The following is a 13167-nucleotide window of genomic DNA, read 5'->3' on the forward strand; positions in this document are numbered from 1 at the left end:
TAAGGTAAATTCAGATAAAAGCTCAGGTGGTGCTCCCTTAATTTTCCAGGTAATTTTCAGGTAAAGTTGAGGTAAGCTAAAGCAAGTTCAGGTAAGGTAAAACTACCTGAACGTTTAAGGTAAGTTGAAGTGTTTTCTGAGGTAAAATTACCTGTACTTTATTTAGTGTGATCCGAGCTACCCAAAACTTCTCTTTACATCAAGAATTTTTCCTTCTCAACATTTTCGGTGAACCGTAAACTAAAGCTTTGTAAGACTCTGATAGAACTATAAGGTGATTAAATATCTTTAATCAGTTTTTTCTGCTGTTCTGGATGAAATGACTAATCGGTCCGACAAAAGAAACTGATCAAGCCAAGCGAAAAGTTGTCGTAAAATGGTCGACAGACTCTCCCATGCGTTTTATTAAATATATTTGAATAACAACTCAGATAGTCATGCAAGTTGTGTTTTCATGTAACAAATTCTGTTCACAGCATTTGATTTCAACCCATAAACTCATTTAACAACCATTTTCAGTAATAAAGTTCAACAGAAGAAAATCGTCAGACCATCGGGCCACTTATCTTTAGTTAAAATTTTTTGTAGCAAGGAGTTGACTGTTTTTGAAGCAGCTTTTCGGTTTCAAAGTTAATTAGTAGATGCAAGCACAGAATGAAAAACTAATATTTAGCTAATAATTACTTGCGGCGATCAGTTATTTACTTGAGTCGCAAAATCTTGATCAAGATAGTAACCTTGAAGAAGTTTTTATGAAATACTTCAAGGTAATGAGCGCGGTCTTAACTTACCAACGGTTGTCATGGTGATAACAGCCCACCAGAAGGAAGCCGGAATAGATGTAAAAGAAGTGGCTGGATCTGTCCTCTCCGCAAAGTAGACGAGACTTGAGAACACCATGACTCCGATAGCCAAAAACAACATCAGCAGGCCGAGTTCCTTGTAGCTTTGTTTCAGAGTGAAGCCCAGAGATTGCAGTCCAGTGGAGTGTCTGGCTAGTTTGAGAACCCGCATGATTCGGGCTACCCGGAACAGTTGAACTGCGCGGCCCACCGTTTGAACATTGTTGACCTATAAATTTAACCACCACCTTGTGCAACCAACTCTTGTGATCATACCAATTGTGACTTTAACTAACTTAAGCAAAACTCCAGCTACAGAAGTACAGTTTTGCCGGGATCATTTGATACTTTACTTTTCGGTTGGCGTCAAACCAGCCGCTTTCAGCTCACTTTGTCCGTATTTATCAACAGAAAGCCCTAAAAACTTTTCAGCTAATTACATTACGCTAACACAGTACTATTGGGGTTTTTATTATCTAGCTGATTGATCAGGAACTACAATTATACCAGAGGCTTAATTATATTGAGAAATGTTTTTGCTTCTCCGGAAGTACCAAAATCATAATTAACTGTAGAATTAAGAAAACAAAACAAAAACAACCAGTCTAGAGAGCTTTCTCTTTTCAACCAATGTTCAAGCAATTATTTACGCTATGCGATGACTCAATAGGTTTCATTTTAGAGTCAAAAGAATAACAGAGAATTAGTTAAAAAAAATTTCCTAAAAAATAATTTCATTTATCAATTTTTTGCCATCTTTTGTCGATTGCATGCATATGCAATCGAATGAAGTTGCTTGAAAAACAAATTTAGTCAAGTTGGTCTGCCGTAGATTGCAGTGAACCGTTTAGAAGATTGCCTGGTAAAAAAACGCGATCTAAACATAAAATTCACGAAAAGTCTCTATTTCAATTTTTATTTAGGTTTTAGGTTTTATTTTTGTTAATGACTCCTGAACGTTCGCTACTCAATTCACCGCTGACAAATTTTAGCCCTGTTTGTGGCCGTGATTCCTACCCTAGTCGAGACCTGGAATTATTAAAAGACCATCCTCGAAAGATTTAAGGTATGAAAAGACTGTCCTGGACAGATTTTGGTTATGAAAAGAATTTGTCTGGACCTAATGTGATGTCCTGGACTTTGGCTGGAACTAAAGTATCCGTCCTAGAATTTGGCTGGAACTAAAACATACGTCCTGGAATTTGGCTGGACAATAAAGGTGTTCTGGCATTTGACAGGACAATAAAACATCTTCTGGAATTACGCTCGCGCTCGTTATAATGACTTGTTTTCAATTTCCTTCAAAGTTAAGGACATGTAGCGCAATTAGTTAAGCATTGGGTAAGATTGGAGATGGTCATGAGAACCCAGATGTTGTCGGAAGTTTTTAGTTTGCCTCATTTTTGCATATGAAAAGAACTGGGCTGGACTTATGGAAAGAATTAGCTTCGAATTTAACTAGGGTCCTCGACCGTGTAATTTAATTCAATATTTAGCCCCCCACCTGGAATTAATAGGTCTTTTCATAAATTCCAGGTCTCGACTAGGGTAAGTTTTATACCGAAACCGGTAACAATTGTCTGAAAAATTTCTTAAATGAAATCTTTTTTCCTCTTTGTCAGGTTTGAAACAAAATTTGTTGTGGTTCTCAATTTTTAGAATAAAACTTCAAGTTCAATAAAATTGCACGAACGCTAAAAATGCTTTCAGAGTTTCTCAGATTGCAAATTTTCTAAGACTTATTGTCATGACTGATGTCTATCATCATTCAATCCCTGCGAAAATAAAACTCTTTGGAAGAAATAATTAATCAGTGGTTAGTCAAACCATGTCGTCATAATAAGTGAATATTTTTTAAAAACCATTCATCAAAATACGCTACAATTTCTGGTTCAATACTTTTTGGTTTGATTTTGAAAAGCCCCTTCGGATAAAACAAAACTAATTCCTTAAACTCTGCTTCAAACTGCAGTGAAAAGTTTTTATTTGGATGGGATCTCTTATATGTCTTTTAATTGAAGAACTACACACAACCCCTTAAAACACTCAAGTGCACATTTTAAGGTGCCGAAAGTCTGCAGTGTCAGAAGTCAAAATGCCAGAAGTCGCTAATTAGCCAGAAGTTGAATTGCGTTGACTTTCGTTATTTGAAAACGTGCGCGTTTCGTCTTTTAAGCATGGTTAAGTGACTCGGCAGAAGTAACTTCGAAATTCTGACTTAATATCTTGAACCACTTCGCGGTTCTTGATAAACGCCAGAAGTTCTCAGTGAATTCAAGCAGAGTCACTTAAACATTACTAAATGTACCATTATACATTCACTATTATTTATATACCTTCACTATTTCTACTTCATGGTTTTTCAAATCCCAAATTGATTAGTTAGTTTCCGCTCTAAAAATTATGAGAATGGAATTTTGAAATTGTACCAACTTCCTTTTTATTAATTGTTCTAATTGCTCGAAGTCTCTTGTTTGGAATAATAGTTGTCGAGTGTTCAGATAAAGACATTAAAAAAGCAAATAAATACGTATCTAAAAATGGCAGCTAAAGGTATCTACTTTCTTTAAAATTGCTTTTAGAAGAACATGTTTTTTGCTCCTCATTTTCAGCAATATCTTATCAATTGTTGATTTCTGCAACATTAGAAAATGAAGCTATGGAGAATGACGTGATATGGAAAAAGAATTCTTAAGGAAGCAGTTGCAAACCGCCTCTTAAAGGCCTTTCTGTTTCCCGTTTTTCTTAGAAACCTTCAAATGCTTTCGAACCATATATTACGGCTTGGTTGAAAACAATAATGATTTCTCAATGTTCTACTGAAACCAATTTTAATTTCAAATGACCGTTAATTTTTAAAATCAAACGATGATAAGAATTTTTAGTTGAGGAATTTTATGGATGAGAGTAATCAAAACATTGCGTGCAAACGCACATTACCGTGCCTGCTTTTTGTCGATGTATTTTGTTGTTTGTTTGTTTGTTTGTTTGTTTGTTTGTTTGCATACCTGACTTCCGGATGCTGTGAGGAACACAGTGATGTAGAAAGGCAAGATGGCAGTCAGGTCTATCACATTCAGGGGAGCCTTGAAGAAGATCCACTTGTTAGGACTGCTCGCGAACCGTAATGCATACTCCAATGTGAACCATGCTGCAATCAAGACACCAAATTTAGTGAGTTCAGTAGTGGGAGCTTTTCTGCTCTTCTTAAAAGTTTAAAAATCATTTAATTGTGAACTGTTAAAAGCTAAAATAAAAGTTTGTTTATCTAACTATAACTATATTTGTTCCTTTTTTCACCTTATAGATATTTATGCCTCGAAAATAATACTCCGCCATTTCAGCGTATTTAAAGCAATTGGCGGGGTTCTACGATCTATTTCCTGTTGAGCTAACGGGGCTATAATGATTGAGAGTAGCCATATTTATATCCACATCGGAAATCCTTGCCGTAGGATTCTCACCTATGCAAAATGTTTCAATCGTCGTCAGAAATTCATTGTCCTCAAAGTTGTCGTGAACACTCGGTTGCTGTTGTGGTTGTTGATGGTTTCCAGATGGTTGTGATTCCCCAGCAGCTGCTTCCCTCCTACTTTTTGAACCCACCAGGTGTGCAGATGATAATGATGATGATGATGATGCAGAGGAGTGGTTGTGGGTTAGGTTAGCGTGAAGGGGAGGCGGGGCGGGTGGGGGAGGGGCAGATCTGGTACCCGGTTGTAACTCGGGCAGGGTGTTTAGAGATAAGGCCAAAGTTGATAAGAGTATGAAGAATATGGAAGTTACTGCGAAGATCTGAAACATTCCAACGGTCAGAATTTGCAAAAATGAATCCTACAAATCATTTATGATCTATCATGACTTGTAACAACTTTGTGATGGATGACCTGGGCAGTTAATTTATTGTTGTTCCAATAGTTTCAACAAAATTTGGTGATCATGCATAACGGCGCGTCTTTTTGTCTTCAATTGTTAATGACATGTTTCAGATAATAAAAGGTATCATATCGTGAAGTGCATGAATCATTTTCACTAGCAAATTATAGAGCGTCCAGCATTTGAGAGTCAACAAAGTATAGAGCGGCGTCAACAAAACCAACCACTAATTTTCATCAGTTTCAAAGATTTTTTGGATCTTTTCCGTTTGTCCCCCCCCCCCCTGCTTAGTTGGTGCATATTATTTGCAACCCCCCCCCCCGACGCACGTGTTATTTTTTCACACAATGATGGACTATGGGATGACACGTTCTATTTAACTGGGGGGTGCATAACGTACTGATGGGGGCACAAACGGAAAATATCCGACTGTTTATTACAATTTTTTCCCATTTTCTGTTAATATTTAACTAGAATAACTGGTTTTGCTTTTAATCAAGCGTAAAGTGGTGTTTCAACCCCCCCCCCCCCCCGAAATCGACAAGATTTGCAATAGTTTAGCTAAGTCGGCCAGTTTCATTAACGTGTTCTTCATTTGTTCATTTGTTAGAACTCAACAATTAACCGAGCTGCTTCATTGGTTAAACTCAACTCTTTACTTTAGAAGGTTGTTTGAGCTAGTGTTTTTTTGACCCCCAGATACAAATTACAAGTTGTTATATTGCACGTTACCATGTAAGAAAATAGCACGTGCGCCTCGGGCTCATAAAAAAGTTTATGCTCACTAAGCTGAGGGGGGGGGGGGGGGGAACCGAATAGATCCAAAATTTCTCATCCATTTTAGGTCTGTCTTTTAATTTTTTTGTGCTGAGATAATTTATTTTAAAAGCTATCTTCTACGGCAGCTCTATTTATAAAAATGCTCTAGCAAAAAATATTTTTAAAAAAGTCCACAATCTACGCCAAAATTATTACTGTTTCCTATTGTAGGCAAAAGCAATAGAAAAATTCAGAAAAACTCATTTCATGTGTTTCATAAATTCAAGGTTTTTTTTTAACAAGAAAAGGTTTTATCAGTTCTCATTTTTAAAATATTTCTGAGGTAATCCATAAAAAAAATTGAAAAAAGAATTTTGGCAAGCGGCGGGCTACTTAGTCATACATTGATTGGTGAAAAAATAAGTTAATGCATATATGGCCTTAAGTAGTTGTTGAGACATTAAATTTAGCACTATTTAATAAATTTTGAAGTTTGGTCTGGAGAAACGCCACTGAGTGATAACAGTTCTGAGAGAAGAAAGAGGTAATTTAGCATGCTGTTGCTTTAATAAACCTAAACAATCGTAAAAATTGTAAATTTTAAGACACGTCAAAAAAATTGGAACTAGATGTGCAACACAAATCCTACAGGAAAACATTTTTTCATGTATTTACTTGTTTAAAATTGATTAACTAATTTTGGGACAATCTATTTTTCGAATAATGGCGAAGAGTGTAAGAAGGAAATCGCAGAGAAATTATCAAAATAACGCAAGTATACAATTACAGATCTTTGTTTTACTTTACTTCGTCTGCACTTGTTGCTCGCATTTAATAAAGAGTATCTCTTAACGCCTCAGAGGTGTACCCCAAAATTTCTCCATTAAACAAAATGGCTCGAAAAAGAGATTAAAAAATGAGCAAAATTAGGAGACAAGCTTTGTATCATATCTTTCGCAAAAAGAGTTTTGCCATGTCTTGTAGCACGTTTCTGCTCATCTTAGGCCTCTGATTTTTGCATTAAATGTATCTTCAATCCACAATTAAGCCTAATTAAAAGCGCGCTTTTGAGCATGCAAAAGCGGATTGAAGAATCTTTTAATTGAGCATGCAAAAAATATTTATAGCTTTTAATGTGAGTTAAAGCTAGAATTAGTGACACGAAAACATTTATTTGCATTGAATTGTGGTTGTTGTTGTTTAGTGGATGACTCATGGGCCTACAAAAAACAATTTTAACCTTTTAATAGAACTTCAATACCTGCGTATCAAAAAATTGCCTTTGTAATGTTTATATTGAACTAATAATGTTCTTCTGAATTTAATATTTATGAGGTTTAATTATAGAAAAAGAGCAGAATTGAGGGTTGTTTCAGAAAAAAATTATTAGAGACATGAAAACCTGTAAATAGCCAAAATATAATAGACACCTATAAACGTGTAATTATACGCAGTAAAATTTTAAGTCAAAAAATAAACAGACACATGTATACCTGTCACAAGACAGGAAAATAGTCACGCACGGGTTGGATGGAATAAAGTAATAGACATATAAAACAGACAGAGAATTGAGGGATTTTTCAAAAAAATTTATTAGACACCTGTAAACCTGTAAATAGACGTAAAAATATTGCTTGAACAACAATTTTATTTGCCGAGTTCAATTGGAAATCACTCATTGAAGGGAATTTAGCCAGAAAAAACAGTATTCAATTCACATGTGGTTTTTTACCGACATTTCCTTCTGTCCAATTTCATCTTGATATGGACGAAAAAGAGGAACTAAGAAGTAGCTACAGGAGAAACTTCCGTTTTATAGACGGAAAATTTTACCTAATGCTAGGTTTATTGATGAAAAAAAGCCAGTCAACAAAAGAGCATAAAAAAGCAAAATTTAATCTGCTGCAAAAACAACTATAATTGGCACCAACATACGAAATGAGGTCCTCTTGAGGGCGTCCGATATTGATAAAACAACGTACTTTTCCGTTGGCTTAATGCATATCCTATTTCTTGTGGTCGTGCTTGGTTTATCAGACGGATTTTTGTTTCGCTATTGTCCGATCAGGCTTCTGGACATGCATACGAGACAGGCGCCTGGCGGAACTTCTTGGATCAGCACAACCGATTGTAAAAGAACGGATGAAAGACGAACACAGAGATGGAAAATTAGTGAGGCGACGATCGAGAATCGCAGTTGATGGTAATTTCTTTTTCCTTTAACCTAAATCGAAACTTGCAGGGATTTACAGAAATTAACTCATGTGTCAAATTTTCATAAAATTATCTCAGAGAAATGACTCTTGATTACAATTAAATGCTTGAAAAGCCATCAAAAAAATAGTGAGGTCCCGATCAAAAATATCAGTTGATGATAATGTCTTTCCATTACCCTAGATTGAAACCAAAGGATTTTTCAGAATTTTATTTTTTCGTCAAATTTTCACAAAAACTATCTGATAACGATGATGCTTGAAAACAAACAAAAGCCTCATAAACCATGACGAAATAGTGAGGCAACAGCCAAGAATATCCGCTGATGCTAATTTCTTTTTAAGGCACTTTAATGAAGCTTTAAGGCACTTTTATTTGCTCAAAAACGAGCCTCAAATTAGGCTTGATTGCGGGTTATAGATACAATTAGATCAAAAATTAGATACATTCAGTTCGAAATCGAGTTATATTGCGTGCGAAAAAGAGATACATAAATGGAACAGAATCGTGGTAAATAGCGCTCAAAAAATAGGAACCACAGCTTGTATGGCAATTTCTTGGTTGAAACTTGGACTCCTTTGCGATCACGGGTTGCACATTTCCCTTCAGTTTGGCCTGTTTTTGCTAAAAGATCTTTTTTTTGCAAAATTGTTGCCTTTTCAATGCAATGACCTTGGACAATCGAAAAAGAGGTACACATAACGGTGGAATTTGCCCATGAAGATTTAGGTATACCTCTGCGGCATTATGTTTCAAGCAGATTTAACTTGTCTGTCAATCTTTCAAATTTTTACTTTGGTTAATGCGGCTTTTTAGATATAAGTATACTTCAATGGTTAGCGCAAGCAACAGTTTGTAAAATACAATTGCCGACTTTTTTTCAATATTTCTACCGAAAAAGTGATATAATGATTTTCCTAAAACGTGGCATCAAGCATTTAAAAATGTTAGTTTTCTGAAAACGATTTTCAGGAAGGTAACTGTTTTTAATATTGCGGGCGTATCACATTTCTTAGCATATAGAGTTGAATCAACTCCCGGTAGCTTTCAGTTCTGAGTCGCTATCATGATATTCATATGGTTTTGTTACAATGTACGAGCAAACTGGAAAGATCTCCGTGATCTCGTTGTTTGTCCTTTCCGTTGCGAAACTTAAATTCATTTTTTTAATTTATAAGGCAACATGTATATGATGCATAAATAAAATAATTTCTTCGTCTGTGATTGTAAAGACCTGGAGTAGAATTTTGAGTTTTTATCTAGCATATAAAAAGCTCAGTACTCGTCAAATTTAATTCATCCTGTATTTCGAATAATACAAAATGACATCAATTAATATTATTGGAGTCAAAAACAACCTGATATCACATTATGATAAAAACATCCTTTATTTAAGAAACAGCTTTATATGCGTAATACTTCGTAAGAGTTACTTTGCGTGCGTACAAATCAATTCCAAGCCTGAATTGAAACGTGTATGCAATTGAAGTGCACCATTAATTTTGGTCCTTGAAGTGCAATTTCGCCCCATTTTGAAACAAAATTGCTGTCTTCTGACAAAGTAGCTGTGTTTGTTGGACCCTGAATTTTAAGTCCATTAGCCTAGGTTGCTTGCGTTTGCTCGCACTTATCGGGATATATGCTTAAAAGAGCAACAGCTTTTAAGTAAATTTAATTTTTCGTCTTTCGTCGTTGTTTCAAATTTGCATCCTAATTGTGTAAAACATTTAGTAAGATAAACAAAATTATGATAATTTGGATAATGCTTAGGTATGCGAAATAGCTGAAACTTTTAAGAGGCTTACCGTTTAAAAGATTGTTCTATGACGTCAGAAAATTAGCATAGGGTGAAGTAAAATTGTGGCACGACGTAACCCGACCAAAATGAATATCATAAAATCTTGCAGAATTCTTACATCTTGCGAAAATTATTTTCAACAACTTAACAGATAATTTTTGTCTTTGAAGATTCTAGCTAGAATCATGCAAGAGTAATTTCTCGTCTAAGCTAGTGTTCACATTCGTTCAAACAGTTTCGTACAAAACAGAGAGGCAACGATATATAGGTTATTTAAACATAAATCATAGAGTCACTGTTCTGCAAGAACAACAAAAGGCGTGCACAATCCCGCTTTTATTAAATCTTTACCAAATTTTTATTTGAACACTCAAAAGAGGCATTATGAAATTTTTCAATGATTTCATGTAGATCATTTTTGTAAGCCATAATTGCTCCGTTTTTAGAAACAGCTGTTACTTTTGATTTTAGAAAAAATTAAGTATTTCCAGAATCGTACTTTTTCGGATATGTACCACATATTTATACGTTTCTGTAAGAATGATCGGGACTGTTGCTCTACTGAACATAGTTTATGAGTTCCAAAAAACTTGATGGAGGTAAAAGGACGCTTTTCTGTAATTGCCCCCTCACGTCCGTTCGCACCCCCCACTTATACATGTTATAGCATATTGGTTTCATTTCATACACTAACATATACAATTATATACAAACGGCATTTACAATTTAATTGTGCAGCCAAGTTTTGAAGTTAAGACGTATACGGTAATCAAACTGTACTTATAATGTAAGCAAACAAAGAATAATCGTGTTTTTAACATTTTTTTGCTTCTCTTTTGCAGGATTAGCTCTATGGTACTAATTTTTTGACAACCGGAAACAAAAATTCATCCATTCGTCTACCGGTACCGGCAATTTATTAGGACTGAAATAAATGATCTCTAAGGACCAAAAAGAACACATTTGGGGGAGGGGTGCAAATAGACTGGCTATATAAGGCTTGGGGCAATAACAGAAAAGAGCCTGTAAAAGATCAGAAGTGTAAAAATTAGATGCTCCTGACAACTTCCTAACAATCTATGATAAGAAGCGTCTTAGATTTTCAATCCAACGATACTCTCCGTCAAAGAAGCGATTCATTCCAGATTTCATTACAAAAGTCCATCATGAACAATTTTATTGAATACATTTATCGCATCACTAAGAACGGCCGAATTTTGCCAATATGAAGTTCTTTTTGTTTATTTTTGCGGATCAGTACTTATCAGTTTGACTTGACTTCGTACACAAAAAATTGTTCCACAACTACCTCAAGCAACATATGACGCATTTAATAATTTCAGTCCTGGAAAGGATGAGCATCTGTCAATGACTTTTGTATTGGTTTGCCACAATGATCAAATTTCTGATTTTTTCTCTGCTCAACCAATGATTTTGTAGTGTGTTGAAAAGAGAAAAGTCAGAGGTTTATTGTACAATTTTGGCACAGGCAAATTCTAGATTCTTCAGGTAGGTTATATACAAGTTTAAAACAGAGAGCCGAGGATGGTTTCGAGGGTCATCTTCGCAAGAAGCAACGCGATTCAATGTGATTCAGCCTAGTTAAGTATCTGCTGGTATGTTGTCAGAAAAAAACTTCCTGTTATAAACCTCTCCTTGCGCTTGAAAATTAATATAAAATTTTAAATCTTAAAACTGATATAGAATGGTTCATTGAACAAATATCTGTAGATAATTTTAGGAGTCTAGATGTGACTATCTTTTATCAAATTAATATCGAATTTATTTTGTTAGTTCTCCAAAAACATTTTATATCCAATATCGAATAATATTTTCACTAAAAAAATTTATTGAAACAAAATTTCAATTTGATGAGTACCCTGAGCAGTTGTTCAAAACAATTGTCACCATGTCCAGGTTTTATAAAAAAAAGTACGGTAAAAATTGCGTTGAATAACAGTAAAAAAATTTCACCACAAAGCGCCCTATTTATTTTCCTCTCATTCAAGGGAATTGTTACCAAAAAATGTACAAGATTCTGAACATCTAGCCTACTGTATGTCGGTCATTTCTTCTTATACTGCGCCACCTGATATTTCACCGCTAAAATTTGGAAGTCTCTCAAAATTTTACTGCAAAATAATTTTCGGTTGTAATTACCGGTGAGTAAACAAAGATGTGCTCTTTTTAAAGGCAAAATTTTTATTTTCATCGCTTTCACCGCCTTTAGAGCTAAAAATTGTATATTTCAACTATTCACCCCTCATTCGCCGCAATTATTACGTTTTTAGCCGGGTACGTAGCACGTGTTATTGAAATTGTCCCGTAGTTTTCAACCCCTCCTTGTTTTCAAAAAATCATAAACTGACTAATGCCGGAAGAATTGATCTTGAACAACAGGTGAGTGGAAAACAGTTGACCACACCGTGATTCGAAATCATGGACCTTCTGATCCCTCACCAGAAGCACTGCGCACTCGGCTATCAGTCCCTTTTAGTGTCTATGCTGCAATTGTTTTTATTTTAGCAATAAGCTTTTTTTCGGAGTGAGAACTATAGGGCTCACTCAAAAATTAAGAGCAGAAGCCTGAAAAGTCACTTGATCAGTCCAAGAATGTTGTAGAAGAAAAGCGGAAAAACGGTCAATCAAAAAATTTGCATAAAAAGATCAACACATTTACAATACTCTCTATGAACTTCGTTAAAGAGCCATTAATAAAATGTTTTTTTAAATTCTTCAGGAAACTTTATTTGGATCAAGAATTTCTTTATAAGTTTCGTGATTGGGTCAGATAAATCATAATAACCATCTTTGAGTGCCCAAGCTGTTATCTCGGATTGCCCATATGGTTTCATCGGGGTCATTCTAATGCAACTAATATATTTAGCTCTATGCAATTAATGCTTGATTAAGTGTACATACAAACACAAGCGACCGTTTTGCTTAGTTAATTCTTTTTTATACGAAACTCTTGAACAATTAAGTTTCTCTATGCTTGTTAAAATGCTTCGAATGAGGATGTTCTCACATATGAAGGTGTTGTAAGTTAACAAAGAATTGGCGGGTATGTGTGACTAACTTTAGCGTAAGGTGATGAGTTGGGTTTTTCGACACAGTCCCACAATTTGCGTCTCTTGTCTGCAAAGTACCCCCTACCAAAACTCTGCGACTGCTGAGTCCGGAATTCCGACTCCTCCTCCTCCTTCCGCGACTCTTCGATCAGCTGTTCCTTCCGAAGGTGATACCTGTGCAGTTATAGGAAGGTTAATTTGAGTACAGGAGAGGAGGAGAGGAGGCACAAACAGAAAAGTTCCAAATTTTGAAGTGACTTTTCCGAGAGTCACGTAACTAATGGTTAGGTGACTCTGCTTTACGTCACTGAGAACTTCTGGCGTTTATCGAGAACCGCGAAGCAATTCGAGATATTAAGTCAGAATTTCGAAGTGAATTATACAGAGTCACTTAACCATGCTTAAAACACGAAACAAACACTTAAAACACTCACGTCCACATTTTAAAATGCCGAAAGTCTGTCGTGCCAGAAGTCAAAATGCCAGAATTTGCTACTTAGCCAGAAGTTGAATTCCGTTGAGTTTCGTTATTTTAAAACGTGCGCGTTTAGTGTTTTAGGCATGGTTAAGTAACTCTGCAGAAGTCACTTCGAAATTCTGACTGAAT

At 35.4% G+C, this 13167-nt stretch overlaps 1 protein-coding gene across 1 annotated transcript in view; it reads right to left on the reverse strand.

The window, feature by feature from the left end:
- LOC142347985 (uncharacterized) overlaps positions 1 to 13167 on the reverse strand; it is a 113509-nt gene that overhangs the window by 76375 nt on the left and 23967 nt on the right. The window contains exons 6-9 of the mRNA XM_075399149.1: positions 12569 to 12734; positions 4307 to 4637; positions 3851 to 3993; positions 792 to 1071 (exon numbers count right to left, since the gene is read on the reverse strand). Coding sequence (XP_075255264.1) covers positions 792 to 1071; positions 3851 to 3993; positions 4307 to 4637; positions 12569 to 12734 — 920 coding nt within the window. The remainder of the gene's footprint in view (positions 1 to 791; positions 1072 to 3850; positions 3994 to 4306; positions 4638 to 12568; positions 12735 to 13167) is intronic.

The sequence above is a fragment of the Convolutriloba macropyga genome, chromosome 10 (genome assembly GCF_964194025.1).
Source record: "Convolutriloba macropyga chromosome 10, txConMacr16.3, whole genome shotgun sequence".
NCBI lineage: Eukaryota > Metazoa > Xenacoelomorpha > Acoela > Convolutidae > Convolutriloba > Convolutriloba macropyga.